This window comes from Notechis scutatus, chromosome 1, assembly GCF_049901735.1.
Source record: "Notechis scutatus isolate UNSWTSFEM ecotype Mainland chromosome 1, rNotScu1.2, whole genome shotgun sequence".
NCBI classification, from domain to species: domain Eukaryota; kingdom Metazoa; phylum Chordata; class Lepidosauria; order Squamata; family Elapidae; genus Notechis; species Notechis scutatus.
Window position 1 is genome coordinate 217,807,154 of NC_142009.1, and position 16,442 is coordinate 217,823,595.

Here is a 16,442-nt window from a genome sequence, read left to right on the forward strand (position 1 = left end):
ATAGAATCTAATCGATCTTAGCCTATTCTTGTTGATTTGTTTTATTTGTATTTCTTTATGTTGCTGAATTGCATTGACATGTATGTCCCTTCTTGTGCACAGCCCAGAAGCTTTTGTGATTCTTTGCAACAAAAATTACTGACCTCTGGCTTTACTCTACTTTTCAAACATGCCGACACTGCCGCGTTCTAGGTGCCGGCCCCGTAGGTCCACCCCATTGAGCCTGTTGCACCAGAGGGACCTGCCCAAGCAAGTCCGAGTGGAGCGGTGCACCAAGTCAATGGGGTGAGCCTGAAAGAGGGAAAGAGAGAAAGAGAGAAAGAAGAAAAGAAAGAGAAAGGGGAAAGAAAAAGGGACAAAGAAAGAGGGGAGGATGGAAGGAAGGGACAGAAAGAAAAAGAAATAAAGAAGGAGGGAGGGAGGGAGGAGAAAGATAATGAGATATCTATTCTAATCCAATCACTTGCTCCAGCAGGGTTAGAAGGGAGGGAGTGTGTGTTTGTGTTCTCTTTGTAATTTACCAGTACATTTTGGTTTTGCCTTCTTCAGAATTGGCACTGTAATACATTGGGGAAAAGTAATTTTTTAGGGTGGGGGTCTTGTCCAATGGATCCTGTTTAAAGCCTCAACAAAATGTGAGAGCTTCCTGATAGTCTTGACCATGTTTCATTAATAGAAGCCAAAGATGTTTCAATGTACTGGCAAAGATGCTGGCAAAGATGTTTCAATGTGGAAAAGGGCCTCAAGTCTAAACTATCAATCTGATGCATCAGCTCTCGCTCTCTCTCGCTCTCTCTCCCTCCCCCCTCCCCCCTCTTTCTTTGTCTGTCCCTTTTTCTTTCTTTCCCTTTTCTCTTTCTTTTCTTCCTTCTCTCTCTTTCTCTCTCTCAGGCTCACCCCATTGACTTGGTGCACCACTCTGCTCGGACTTGCTTGGGCAGGTCCCTCCGGTGCAGCAGGTTCAGTGGGGTGGATTTGCAGAATCAGCACCTAGAACACAGCAGTGGCGGCACGTTTGAAAAGTAGAGCAAAGCCAGACTGGCTTTGCTCTACTTTCCCTACGTGTCTGTGGGGCCGGCGCCTCCATTCTCTCACACTTCTCCTCCCCTTTCCTTCCCTTTCTCATTTCCTCACTTGCTTTATTTTTTTTTTTCTATTTTATACCATGATAAAATAATAATAAAGAAATAATGGGAAAAAAAACCATTAGAAAAAGGACCCTTGTTTTAGCAGAGCTTCCTACTCCACAATTGAGATACGCAAATTTCTGAGGGAAAAAAAGTTCATCGCAACTCCACTTCTATGTCCGCATTTTTATATTGGCAATTTCCCCCCAAAATGTTACTTTGTATATTTTTTTCTGATGAAAGTATCGATTGTTGTGCTTTGAAATGATGGGCAGATGTTGAAATTGTCCGAGGAAAGGAGCGGAAAATGGAGGAGAAACAGCCAAACTTTTTTCTGGGATCTTCATCAGGGGCTGTTTTGCAAGGAAAAGTGGGATCCTGACCCACAGAAAGAAAGGGGGAGATGCCTTCCCATTGGGGGCTGAGGGGGGATCAGAAGGGGCTCTTCGAGAGAGAGAGACATGGGTTTCAAGGACGGAAAACACAATTTTCTCCTGTAAAGCCGAGAGATCCCTATGGAAATCCCCCCTCAAGGGGAGGGGGCCTGGGGAGAGGATCCGGCCAGATTAGGGGGGATCCCTGCAGATCTTCTCTGTCTCTTCTTGCATGGACTGTCAGCTGAGGGTTTTCCTGGCTTCCCTTCAGATTGGGATGAGTGTGGGGGCCCAAAGTCCTGGCTGGCTGTGGGGCTGCGCCTCCACCCTTGTCCTCCGGTGCAGCTGCTGGGGGCTCCCTCCTTCCAGATTGAGTAGGGGGCGGAATTGAAAGACCCCTTGAGCTCTGGCTCCATTTGGCCCTTCTGGAGTCTCGCCAGCTCCAGCCTGGGTGGTCTCAGGGCACTGTAGGAAACTCAAAGGTCATCTAGTCCACCCCTACAGGGGCACAGAGAAAGGGAGATTGGATGAGAATTGGGGGGGGCGCAAAAGGAAGTCCACCCTCCCCTCTGGAGCTGACATGAAACAACCCCCTAGATTAATGCAGCCCCCCAAGACTGAAAAGATCCCCCCTCCCACTTTCTCCACTTCTCTTCCTGTTCAGAACTCTCTCCTCCATCAGGTGAAGTCAAGGGAGACTCTGCCCGGAGAGTGATGACACTGGAGCAGAGAGAATTCCCATTGGTGCTTCAGCTCATTCTGGCCCCTCCCAGCTCAAAACTCTGAGGAAAAAATTTCCTCCCCCTCGATACACATTCCTCCTCTGACACACACAAACACACACACACAAGCACACATGTTCATTTCATGGGTAGATTCTGCCATGGGAAGAGCTGCTGTACTGGACGACAAGGGGGGAGAGAGAGGTAGCCATCTACATGCCACCTGTTTCTCCCCCCCCACACCCGGAGGCTGCTGGACAGAGTGCCAGCAGCCCCCTACTGCCTCTTAGCGCCCCCCTAAGGCACCCCCCCCTGGTGGTGGTACCGCCCACTTTGGGAACCACTGATTTAAACCATGATTTCCTTAATCTTGTTATTTCTTGATCAAGCTACAATTGGATAGATTCACAGATCATACAGAAGCTATCCACCATGGTTTGCAAAGCATAATATAATTCTTTTGCAAAGTAAGCAAATCATCTTCTCTTGGCAGGTTGTGTGAATCTGTGATCTAAAACCTACAAAATAGTCTGCCTGATTTTTGTGAGGAACCCAAAAGAGAATAAACCTAAACGTAAATCTTGCAGAAGTTAAATATGTATTCTCCTTCTGTTTCTTATACATTCTGGTTTGACTTGCTTTCAACGTTTTAAGAGAGGAGACGCTACTCCACTCTCTCCAGTCTGGAAACTTCAAGGTGGATTGGACAAAATCTCTTCAACACTAACCAACTGTGGTCATGCTTTTGCTGGTGATGATTGGACCTGTAATCCAATATGCTCAGAGGACATCGGCTGAACCAAAGAGCTTTCTCTTTGGGAAGAGTCATGGTGGCACAGTGGTTAGAGTGCAGTACTGCAGGCTACTTCTGATGCCTGCCAGCTGTCTGCAATTTGGCAGTTTGAATCGCGCCAGGCTCAAGGTTGACTCAGCCTTCCATCCTTCTGAGGTGGATAAAATGAGGACCCAGAATGTTGGGGGCAATATTTTCTCAGGCAATATAATTTCATGATTATCACTGAATACACAGTAGAGGCAAATATGAAAGCAAAAAATTGATTGCAGAAAGTACAACTTCAGCAACAGAGTGGTCAATGCCTGGAAATTGCCTACCTGATTCTGTTGTTGCATCCTTGAATCCCCACTCCTTTAACCCCAAACTATTCACTATTGACCTCACCAGGGGTGGGATTCAAATTTTTTAACAACTGGTTCTATGGGCATGGCTTAGGTGGTGGGTGTGGCTTGGTGGTCACGTGACTAGGGGACATGGCTTGGTAGTCATGTTATTGACTGGGCATGGCCAACGCAATATCACTCACATTGAGGGACGCATCTCCTTGCTTGGCCTCTCATAACTGTGGGGATTCTGCAACAGTCGTAAGTGTGAAAAATGGTCATAAGTCACTTTTTTCAGTGCCATTGTAACTTTGAATGGTCACTCCAAACAAGTAAAGTACCAGCAAAGGAGGGGGAAAAAACTCCAGAGAAGTTCCTGAGACAGGAAGTCTACTCCTGCCAAGAATGTAATAAGGGTTAATGGAAAGGTAGTTTCTGTAAGCAATACCAAAATGTTTCCTTCCTGCCTTCCTTACAGGATTAGGCCAGTAATTTCTTCTAACAACCAGTTCTCTGAACTGCTTAGAATGTTAACAACCGGTTCTAGTGAATAGATGAGAACTGGTAGAATCCCACCCCTGGACCTCACCCCTTCCTAAGAGGTCTGTAAGGGGCGTGGTACATAATCGTGCCTACCATCCCTGTCCTATTGTCCCCATTTATTTGTACCTATTTCCTGTATTCTTACTCATGTTTATACTTATACCTATTATCTTGTAAGCGATTGACAAATCAAATAAATAAATAAAAATAAATAAAATATGCTGACTCTATAAAGCCACTTAGAGAAGGCTGTAAAAGCACTGTGAAGCGGTATATAAGTCTAAGTGCTGTTGCTATTGCTACTTACGTGAAATTAAGTCTGCACAGGTTTACCAAGGGATATAGTCCGAAGTCAAAGACAGGGATGAAGACAAGGATCAAGAGAGGATTTAAGAACTGAAATATCAAAGATAGTAGGAAGTTATTAATTTGTACTTAGTAAGAATACAATCCTAAAGTAATTTAGTAGGGAATAAAACTCACTGGCAATAGCTATTACATAACCCTGACACATGTTAAAAAAAAGGAGGCATTTGAATAGCGATGACAACTTGCAAATTGTGTTGCTGTCCCTGCAGATCATGGTGCTTATGGGACTCAGGAAGAACTTATTCTAAGGAAACAATATGCACATATAGATACACAATAGCAGTGTTCAGCAATCCATATTGGAAAGGGGACAGATGATTCTAAATGCATGCAGGCACCCATAGAGCAGCTAGGAGCACCTACACTGATTTCAAATGACTTGATCCTCCTCAAGTCCAGTTTGCTGTGATAGATAGATAGAGGTTGATAATTTCCTATCAAAGCACTTTTAATTATTGGCAATTTTCTCAGTGAGGACCTGTCCCCAGTTGGTGCCTTAATCACTACATCAGACTTGTTCTCTTGAGTGATACTTAACTAAGGCTAAATGTTAACTAAATTAAGATCCATCAGAATTCCATAATTAGTAGACCTTTATCAAGAATTCCTTGATCCATGCCCACTTGTATATAGCCATATCTCAATATCATATTCAATATAAATTACTGATTTTCTGACACAAATAGGAAAAATATAAACAAGCTGCCATCATGTGACGTATTATGATGTTTTTCTCCTTTGCGGAGCTGGGGTGGGCTTGGCCTGCATTTGATGCATCTGGCCCATGGGCCACCAGTTTAACATCCCTGGTCTAGGTGATTTGGGGATATAATTGCCAAAACAATAGATGCCCTTTTTGGGGACCACTGCCATTTTCTCAACAGTGCTTCAGGACCCCATCCCACTTTTAAAAAGTATAGAATATCCAAAAAGAGTCTTTGTTTCTGTGGGTTATATTTATCAGTATTTATCAAGTTAAACTTTGCTCTAAACTAATGTTTGTTTTTACTCTGTATTTCATCTTTTGTCATTTTAATCTGCTTTTATATTTATAATGATTTTGATATCTTTATTTTTATTATACAATGTAAGCCACCTAGAATCACCCCAAACAGCAACACGGGCGGTATATAAATTTAATAAAAAAAATAAAAAAATAAAATTGGCACATTTGCTCTTACTACTGCTTCTTAGAATTGTTTGATGGGGTTTTAATATTGTACAATTTGCCATAGGTTGGCAAATAATGTTTATTTCACAGACCTGAGAGTCTTGAGGCACTCCCAGAGGTGTTAGGACCACAGTTTAAGAAACATGGTTTAGAAGAATGACAAAGTAAAAAAAAAAAAAAAAAAGGTAACATATTCCTTGAGGAAAATGAATGGGATGCAATTTTGAAAACATGTTTTCATAACCCCAATTTATGATGATCGACAGTTATCAAACCATTCCCAATGGCCGGTGACTGAATTCCAGGATGCAGTCTATAAGGGTGTATTCCTCCCCCCCCCCCATAATTTTATTCCATGAAATCATTGCAATGTTATCGTTGCACTGTTGTTCAGTGAGAGAACAGATAGCTTACAGCTTCGGCTTACCTGCATTTGGTCAGGTTGAAGGACAAATCTTTCCTAGGAGACAACAACATTGAAAAAGAGTTAATAAAGGCAACAATGGCAGAACTGGCATTGTTGATGCAGGTTAGTAACATATGGGATGGGAGGTGGAGGACTGAAGTGATTCTTCTATAGCTAAATATTTATGTTCATGTTTGACTTCATTTTCTCCTTGACCTGAAAAGACCAATGCTTTTGAAGCAAATCGCTGGCAGGACATAATGAAGATCTCACGGCAGAATATATTATTTCTTTAGTAATTCTATCTCAAAACAGTGTTGTTGTTGTTAATCACAGAGAAACAATGCTTGCTTTTAAAACAGGTCTGCATTCCGTTCTGAATGACATGGTGCATAATGAGCACTGATATGATGCTTCAATATTGTTCCACGGTGACATTGACCTTAATCTTGCACTGTCTAATATCCTGAGTTGTGTTGTCTTTGTAATCTGGATGTGATTTAGTGAATGGAAAATTGTCTATAGGACAGGGGACTTGATATGAGTAAGCTATTCATCATTCTTCCAGAGAGCCTAATTCAAGTCTTTCTTATAAGTTATGGTTTGTCAAGCATTCCATGTCTCTTTTAGTCCAGAAGCAATCAGCTCATTCTTACACCAAAATTATAGCTGATGATCCCATATATCCACAGAAAAAAAGAAATCATTCGCTCACATGTAGGTGTCACCAGCAATCAATATGTTTATCTTTCTAACATTATCCCTCTGAGAATTAGAGAAGATAATACAGGTAGTTCTCAACTTATGGCCATAACTGAGCCCAAAATGGTTAAGTGGGAAATCTTAATCTCACTTAATCTTGTTAAGTGAGTTTTGCCCGTTTTATGACTTTTCTTGCCACAGTTGTTAAGTGAATCACTGCAGTTGTTAAGTTAATATCACAGCTGTTAAGTGAATCTGGTTTCCCCATTGACTTTGCTTGTCAGAAGGTCGCAAAAGGGAATCATGTGACTCCAACCATCATGAATACAAGTCAGTTGCCAAGCATCTGAATTTTGATCACGTGACCATAGGGATGCTACAACAGTCATAAGTGTGAAAAAAGGTCATAGGTCACTTTTTTTCAGTGCTATTGTAACTTTGAATGGTCACTAAATAAATTGTTGTAAGTTGAGGACTAGCTGTACAATGAGGAGAACATTATTCAGATTCCCACTTAGCTATGCAATTCAATGCACTTCCCAGTTAACTGATCACATCAGAATGTTATAAGTATAACAAATCTAGAATTCCATTAAGAAATTAATATAAACCTGAAGACATAATTTTTTTTTTACTAAGTCCATACAATGAACAAGCCTTAGTCAATCTAATATACTCCAGAAGTAAGGGACTCCATATCCTAAATTTCCAATCCAATGCTGGTCAGAAGGACTATAGATCCAATCATTCTTTCAGAATTATTATTTAGAATAATATTCAGAATAATTATTCTGAAAGAACAGTTGAAAAAGTTAGGCTAGTATGAGTCAATAATAGCTTACTAATAGTTCCATTAATTGATATCCTTTTCTTAGCAGGAACTGCTAGGCATATCTTGAAATATATGTGTTGAAAGATGTTATGATATGTACAGAATAACCCTTGAATAACAAGGATATGCACATGGAAATGTTTATGAGAGTAGTTATGAATAATTATTATTTTTTAAGGTGAGAAAAAGCTTTATTGGGATCAAAACTGGCAAGTATATCCATCTTGCATCAATCAAAACCATCTAATTTAGAATTCTGGAGGCCAAACCTAGCGAGCAACTAGATTTATACATACAGCAGTGCAAGAAAATTTCAGCAGGAACCAATTCATTTCTCTCTAGAGTTTCTCAATTCCATATCAAGCCTTCTAACTCTTGTTTCAGCAACAAAAAATAAAAAATAAAAATCCCAATCAAATATAGTGCAGGATGCATTTAAAAAAAAAAAAGTATAAAAAGATCAGATTCTTCTTCTGCCAACAGCTGCATTTTTTTTAAAATATAAATTTTATTTGGGTTTTCACAAAAACATAATACAAATAAAACATCTTTTTTTGAGAATAGCATGATCCCGGGTTATCACTTCTTCATACAGATACAAACTCAATTTCATATTCATCTTTGTGTTCTATTCCATATCTTATTACTGTTTTAATATTTTCTCCATAATTTTTCCCCTCCCTTGGTTTTCTCAACTTTATTTTTAATTATCTATCTGAATTCAATTATATATCTTTTTCTAAGTTTCAATGTCTTTCCAATCATTATATTTATACTTTTGTCTGTCCTGTTTCAATTTCATATCATCTTTTCTCATTGAAAAATTTTCCCCCTGTAGTTACTAATTGGAGTATGACACCTTTATATCTTTTCACTTTATCCATTCAACTCTTATTTAAACTTCAATTTATGCCTTTAAAATTATAACATTCAATATAGAACATAACTTCCAATCGAATTCTGCTTGGTACATTCTTAAAATATACACTATGTTCTTAAAAAGATTATATATATATATGACAATAGTAAATAAAATACTTATTCCATTCCAATTCAATTCTATCATTAATATTAGTTAGAATCTTAACATCTTTAACATTTCTTTTCAACTGAATATCATACATCCTTGTGAACCATAATTAATTCTTTTTTTTTCAAATCATTAATAATTAAAATGTTCCCATCCTTTTCTAATTTCATTCTCTCATTCTCTTTGTTTCATTTATTTATTAACAAACATTCCACTGCATTACAATAAGTATTTTATCCATCATTTTAATCATACATTGTTTCATATTTTCTAAAATTATTTCTATTTCTATTATAACAATGTATATTATGTATTATATTATGTACCTTTGCAGAATCCTTTTTTCAATTAAAATTTCACCCATTATCTCTAAATAGTCTTATACTTTCAATCCTTGTACCTTTTCCCTGTTTCTCTATATCTTGTTTTTGTCTTTTATAATTCTTTTCTTTCTTCTTCCCCTTCTTCTTCTCCCTCCCCCTTTTGGCCCCTTGTCTCTCTACTTCTAATTCCCTCTTCTGTGATCCTCTCTTCTGTTGCTTCCTAATGTTGTAATTATTTTTCAAACTATTCTCTTTTTTTGGTTGTTTTTCAAATCTTAAACTTTTAATTGTTTTTCCCCCCTTTCCTTTTTTCCCCCACATAAAATTACTTGATAATTAAAGATGGCTTTTTCTTTGTCCCAACCTTCTTGTTCTATAAGCGTTTCTTGTTGTTTCTCATAGTTCCAGATCTCCATTTCTAAAATTGAAATACGAAGCCAAAAGAACCTTTTCCTTCTTGTGCATCTTCTTTCTGTTTTTTAAGTCCATTTTCAGTTCTTCTAAAAGTGATGCCATTTTAAACACTTTTAAACAACCACCGACTGATTTTAGTCATTTAAATCCAATAGCCAAAAATCCAAAAATCACCAAGTAATCCAAATAATCCAAAGCTGTTTCTTCTTGCTTCTTTTTTCCACTTTCTCTTCCCAGGGTTCTATTATTTTGTTACAAGGTTTCAGTTAAAATGTATCTTTTAGGAATCTTGTTAAAGTTTCACTGTAGGTTCCTTTTAGTTCCAGGCAGTCTCCTCCATTTTTCCAGATCCTTCCCTTTTATTCTTTTTCTCTCCTTTCCTGCTTTTAAAGGTTTTTGAGTATCCAAAAGTCTTTGTTATCCCTTTGACATTTTATTCTCAGCTTAAATGCCTATTGATGTCAAAGTGGATTTTTGTCAATTTCTTACTTAAATCTCTTAGCTGTCAGTATAAGGAAGGGAAGAAAAAAAAAGCCAAATCCTTTCCCTTCCCTCTTCCCTTCGCTGCTTCAAAATCTTCTTTGGGAACAATGTTATTTTTATAGTTCAAATTCCAGGGTACCTTACGTTGTTGCTTTTTCAATTTAACCCAGTCAACCAAAACTTTCTCTTCTTATCTTCCTCCTGCACATTCTTTTCCGGTCGAGTTCTTCTTTGAGGTGGCCATTTCTGACCACCGCTGCAACCGCCTTCAGGAAAGGGAGTAATGGCCAGCTGAGGAGGAGAGATGCGGCTCTCCTCGACCCTGCTGGCCATCTCCCCCCTCTTCATCACCTCTATGGGATGGCTTAGCCCCGAATCCAGCTGGCTCGGGGCGCTCCGGCAGCGAGCACAGATTGAAATCGCACACGATCACGGATTTTAGTCCATCGCCGAAGAAGCTCAAACCGGAAGTCCCTTAAAGCTACAAACATACATTGTTGGTTTATATATTGCCAACCCAACTAATTGGTGGACAGATTCCTAATAAAAGTGACCTATTGTCATTGGGCTACAGTTTTTGCTTAAGCTGAATTTAAGCTGAATTGCTAATAGTGATAATAATGATGATGATGATGATGATGATGATGCAACTCTAATCCAAAATTGTGTTTTAAGAAATATTGGGATCTAACTAAGCCAAGACATATTATAAGTCTTGGGATATTCTTTATTAGTCTCCTGTTCCATGTTATATTGCTTTATTTTGTGGAATTATTTTACCTGGTCAATAGGGGTATAATTTAAACATACGTATTTAAAACTAACAAAGGTGTAATCTTTATTATACAACTATAAACTTTTCTTAAAAGTTTAAAGCAAGAAATACTACTTACAAAGTTAGCATTCATTTTAGTTGCTTGTAGAGTCCACCTGGACCCCTATGGAGGGGAAAGAAAATTAAATGCTGTAGCAGATTTCTGGTCTACAAACTCCCATAATTCATAATTCCTGGCTGTGGCCAATATGAACCCTATCTCAAATATCTATTCTATTCATGAGACACCATGAACCTGAGATTATACATAATTGCTTTTATGGCTAGAAAGAATAAATAGTAAGTAGTAGGTTTCTGTGTTACTTGTTAAAATAATGCCTGTCAAAACAAAGCATTTTCAATATAGTTATCTTCCATTCTTTAAATTTTAAGTGTAGTTTTATTGAATTAATGAGTATGATTAAGAAGCATTTTTCTCTATTTCTGCTTCTTCCATTTCCCTGAGAGCAACTGGCCCGAAGTTACTAGGTTGGCTTCCATACCTCAGGCAGGTCTGGGATTTGGACTTCCCTGCTCCTAGTCTATCATCTTAACTATTAATCCACTCTTTTAAATGATATCAAGTATTGTACCTTTTAAATATATCTAACATTTAAAAATGCTAAGCTAATAAAAGCAATTAACATGTCTTTAAAATGATAGTTTTTCTATACAACATTTGAACATGAAAATATATTTTAAATTCACATCTTTATCTGAAAGAGTTACTGCAATCAGCTAAAATATTATACATTCTTTTCTTATCTATAAGACAAACGCTTACACAATAGATAATGAGAGAACAGCCTGAAATTGGAATCAAATACAGTATTTTTCACACATTACCCAATTCTTGATATAGATGTGATCATTTGGAATTAATATTACTCATTCAGGCAAATGCTTTCTTGTCTCAATAAACTAGATTGGTTCTTTGATCATTTATTTCCCTTTTTTTATATTTTGGCATGGCACCATTTCGGTTATCAGTCTTCACATATTCATGTATCCTTCATAGAAGTACCATGTACATAATTTGCTAACATAAAAGAATTCTCAGTTTGAAATCAATTTTATTCTATAATCAGGGCAAAAATTAGCAATATGAGAGCAGCAATAAGTACAATTCTCTTTTTGAATCAATCTAATAAATAAATTGAATATAAAGAATATATTGATAGCGTCTTATATTTCTCCATTTATTTATTTGTATCCTGCCTTTAATAATTTTACAAATAACTCAAGGTGGTAAACGTAGCCAACACACCTTCCTCCTTATATTTTCCCCACAACAACAACCCTGTGAGTTGGGGTGAGAGAGAGTGACTGGCCCAAAGTCATTCAGCTGGCTTTCATGTCTATCATTAGGATTAGTGTGGACATTTACAGTGTTTGATTTAAATGGTCACCTCCATTGCAACTGCCCTTCAAAATTAAAATAAATGTTTCCATCAAACAAAGAATCTCAATGTTATTGACACAAATGTGTGTCTTAGTGGCAGTTAGCGATGACAGTAATTTACTAGTTGGATTCAGGTAACTCTGAAAACTTAAAGCTGAATGAAGAAAACACAGTTGCTGGGTTTGCATAACATGCTACAAACAAACAAACAAACAAATAATCCACTGAATGCCTTAAAACGATGACCAGTTCATGCAGCATACTAAGATGGCCAGATTCCCACAACACATTGAAGTAGGAAAAACATAATCCAATTTAGTGTACTGTGCAGAGGTGGTATTCAGCAGGTTCTGACCAGTTCTGGAGAACCGGTAGTGGAAATTTTGAGTAGTTCGGAGAACCGGCAAATACCATCTCTGACTGGAGATTTTACAGTATCCTTCCCCTGCCACGTCCACCAAGCCACGGCCACAGAACCGGTAGTAAAAAGATTTGAATCCCAGCATTGTTACTGTGGTACAGCATAACAGGATATACCCAGTTTTTGTGTCTTAAAATCAGAGCTGGTGGGTATAGTAAAATGTTTCTTACTATTGGTGTGCATTACCTGTTGCTCAAAGAGTGCCCAGAACATTGGTAATGGGATGAAGAGGAAAAGGACCCGTGTCACCATTTTAACTTCCGTGATCAACTGGTTCTGTGGAAGGAAATACAAATCCATCTTATAAATATTATAACTTGGTGTTCAAAGCCTGTTTGGATGTTGAGACACAAGGTATAGAAGATGAATGATGAAAAGAGAGGAAGCTGTCAGTACATGCAGCATTCTGTTTAACAGCATAGTCATCTTCTATGAGAGCAATTCTAGCATAAACAATGTGAATATACAGAAAGCAGGATGAATTAAAATATTTTCAAGGAGTACCTATGGTGACCTGTGACAGTAAAGACATCACACATTTATTCTGGAATTCACTTCTGTAGACTAATATGGCATGAATCACAAGGTGTCGCAGCTCCAAAGGATATTTTGAAAAGGGAGACATGCAGGGGGATAATCTTTGGGGGATAAATCAGCCAATGGTTTTTCCAATTCTTTGGTCTTCCTTCTCTACTTGACCTTGCCTGAGAGACTGGAGGAAAAATACAAGAAATGGTGAAATTTCTGGAAGCTATTTTCCTCTGGCATGGTGTTTTTACTGCTGTGATTGTTTTGTTTTTCCTTTTCTTATTTATGTTGACGTTACAATCCTTTGGCTTAACAAATGTGGCAGCCTTAGCAATCTAACAAATGAATTAATAAAATTGGAAGCCATTTTAGTTGGGAGGCTTTGTTAAAGAGATATTTTGCCAGGTCCTGTTTCTTTCTCTCCTTGCTCTTGCCTGGGATTAGAATGCTAAAATTTGTAATCCCTTCCTAAACTTTACATCCTTAATTTGTAACCACCTCTTAAGTAACTGAAAAGTGAAACTTGGTCTGACCATCCGTCTCATAAAAGAAATTAAGGGGTGTAATATGGTTATATGTGTGGCATGGCTATACTAGTGACAAAACTGTGTGTGTGTGTGCATTTGTGTAGATGTGAGTAAGAAGCTATCATAGAGAGTAGGAAATTGGTCTCCAGTCACCGGGCAGAAGATTATCCATCCACTGCTAGCATTTAATGATGTTAAAGGAAAAAAAGATTGGAAAGCATGAGACTATGAATGGATTTAGTTTATTTGTAACAAGGACAAAATTGCTCTGGATTTTGTGGCAGCCATATGGAAGCAGCTTGCCATTATCTTTTCCTAGGATTTTAAAAAACAAACCCATGTTTTTGTGTAGTCTACCACCTGTCAGTTTTTGAGCATTCCCACTCAAATGTGAAAGAGATTTGGCTCTGTTTAAAATTCTGTTAAGTGCAATGGTGGTAAGAGAACAATTCAAACACTCTGAAAGGCAGCCTGAGTTGATGGATCCCAGTTGATTTAGAAATTTTAGGCAAGTAAGTTTGAAATTAGATAAACAGGGAATGCAAATTTTAGTTCTCCACTGTGCAGAGAGGAACATATAAAGCTGGCACAAACATAACTGTGGTAGAGAAATTGAGTATTACATCCCAGATATGCTGGTAGACATAATATCTGAAATGGGCTTGTTTTTTCTTCAGTGGGCAAATTATTGTATTTCTCACAGATTGTGTTCCTCTCCCTAGCTAAAGAAAGAAGAGAAAGTTAATACATAACAGATCTCAAGGGGATCTGACACTTGAATGGTACTTAGGATGAGCATTCTTCTGTCAGATCTAAATGTTAAGTCAGGAGGATCCATCACTGATAGCGTTATTAGTTTAATTTTAATAAGAAACCTATAGCATGTATATACAATGTATTGAAATGCAAATGTTTACTTACTGAATATTTTTCTGATGCCCAGTCTAGCCAATGCTCTCTTTTGGGTATCTCTGGGGAACGATTTCTGATTCGGTTTCTCAAAGCAAACTGAAGAGGAATGCACAAAATTAAAGGAGATGTATGGATTAGAGTTATATCAATAAGCCTCCAATATAAGCCTTGTTTCCACTGCCCCAATGCTAAAGTCTATTGCACTGATTTGTATTTCATCTTATTCCTGGTTTTATAAAGATGTCTTAAATGAAGTTCTGTTGTTTTATTGGCCATCTTTCAGAAGATGTAGCTGTCAACCCTGAAGCTAACCTGGCTGGGGGCATCTTTCAGGCTTCAGGGTTGCCACTAGATCGGAGGGGGAGGGAAATAGTTAACTGGGGTTTTGCAGTCAAAACAAAAGGTTTTCCTGTGGGAACCAAGGTCATTCTAACAAGTGGCTGGGAGAGGAGCAGCGAAGTAACCAAGCAACTGGCCAACACTTCCATTGGACCATGTGACTGATGACTTGGGGAAAGGGGAAAAACTTTCTCTTTTAATTAGGTGAAAACTGCATGAACTTTCAGAGTCAGTTTTCACCAGTTGTGCCAATATGATGTATCCAAGAAATTTGTTCTTTGAGTAATCTACCTGCCTCAGAGTTCTGCTTTCTTTGAGTGCATTACTTGGAATGCTGACAGCATCATTATTTGAGGGACAATTATATATAGAATCCTGGATTCAACATCCATCAATAGCACCCAAACAAATCTAAATTATAAGGTTTTTTTCTAATTTATTTCCTGGGAGCTGACCAGAGCTGCCCGCCCACCCTCAAAAAAAAGGCAGCATAGCTATTTCTGGACCTATTTTGACATAGTGAATAAACTAATATGAGGTCTTACCATAGAGATATGCTTTATAAAAATATGAATCATGAATTATAAACAAAAGATTCCACCCTGAACACGGAAGCATTTGTCATAAATACTAAATTCATACAAGATTCACAATTCAGCTTTTTGTTAGTAATGAAGCAAATATTCATGAAAAGTATATGATTATGCTTCTTTCTCATATCTAATCTTGATTTGCCCAGCCTGGTCCTGGTCAGACTTGTCAAACTGCCAGTTCCAAAATCTTTCATTTTTCCTTTTAGTTGTGATGATTAATCTACTGCATATCTCACAAATCTCTGTGATTTAAATGATTTTGGCTCCCCTATAGGCAGATAAGAACAGCAACTTAAATGGTCCATCTTCTATTAATATATCAATTTGTTAAAATATAACTATCTTAAATTAATAGTATACCTGTATTGTGTTAATTAACTTCATATAATAATCATCCATTAACTATTGTATGAGAAAATATTTCCTTTTGTCTGCAATGAATATAGAGCCCATCAATTTCACTGAATGACTTTGAGTTCTATTATCCTTTACAAATAGGAATGGAGTGGGGGGAAGAGAGATTTTTTTCATCCTCTGCACTATTCAGAATTTTATTAATGTTGATGAAATCACATCCTTGAGTAAATCTTTTTTCCTCCTCACTCTAAAAAAGCCCCAAGTGCTTTGCAGTGTAAATTGTTGTTATGACTTCAGTGCCGCAGTACAGTAATACTAAACAGGATGACAGATGGGAAGGAACCAATATACCAAATATTATAACCCAAAATCTCTGGTGTAACCCCAGTACATAGAAATCAATTGACCAAAATTATCACATGAACAAATGGGATGGATGAATAACTACTGGGATTATGTCTCACACCTAGATGAAATTGGGTACTGACCTTGGAGTTTTAATATAAAAACCCCATGCAAGTGACTTTAATGAAGTCATTAAAAACCCATGCAGATGACTACAATGAAGGAATAATCAAAGTAGGTGAATGAGTTCATATGTTCCAGCCATGGTCCTGATCTCCATGTGTTGACCTGAAAATAATTTCAGTATATGTGTCACTTGGGAAAAAACAACTTAACTGAGTGTACTAATTAACTCCATATTATAGAGGTGGAGTTCAAACTCCAGCTTTAAGAGACCGCTCTGTTATTTACTCAAGGCCTTTTCCTCTAATGAAAGACCATGAAAGCCTTATCAGGCATTGGTGACAGGCAAAACTAGGAAATCCAGCTACAGTATGTAGCTGGGTTCAGGGGTGGAATTCAACTGGTGTTACTACCGGTTTGGTGACTATGTTTTGCGCGTGCATCCCACCCCTGGCTGGGTTCTGCC

The 16,442-nt window shown here is 37.8% G+C and overlaps 1 protein-coding gene across 10 annotated transcripts in view; it reads right to left on the reverse strand.

The window, feature by feature from the left end:
* SLC15A2 (solute carrier family 15 member 2) overlaps positions 1 to 16,442 on the reverse strand; it is a 105,841-nt gene that overhangs the window by 40,674 nt on the left and 48,725 nt on the right. For all 10 annotated transcript variants that reach the window (XR_015746564.1, XR_015746566.1, XR_015746565.1 and 7 more), the window contains exons 9-13: positions 14,229 to 14,315; positions 12,439 to 12,528; positions 10,509 to 10,553; positions 5,853 to 5,885; positions 4,193 to 4,281 (exon numbers count right to left, since the gene is read on the reverse strand). Coding sequence is in view for 7 of the 10 variants with exons in the window: in XM_087950228.1 (XP_087806354.1) it covers positions 4,193 to 4,281; positions 5,853 to 5,885; positions 10,509 to 10,553; positions 12,439 to 12,528; positions 14,229 to 14,315 (344 nt within the window). In the remaining 3 variants the exon portion in view is untranslated. The remainder of the gene's footprint in view (positions 1 to 4,192; positions 4,282 to 5,852; positions 5,886 to 10,508; positions 10,554 to 12,438; positions 12,529 to 14,228; positions 14,316 to 16,442) is intronic.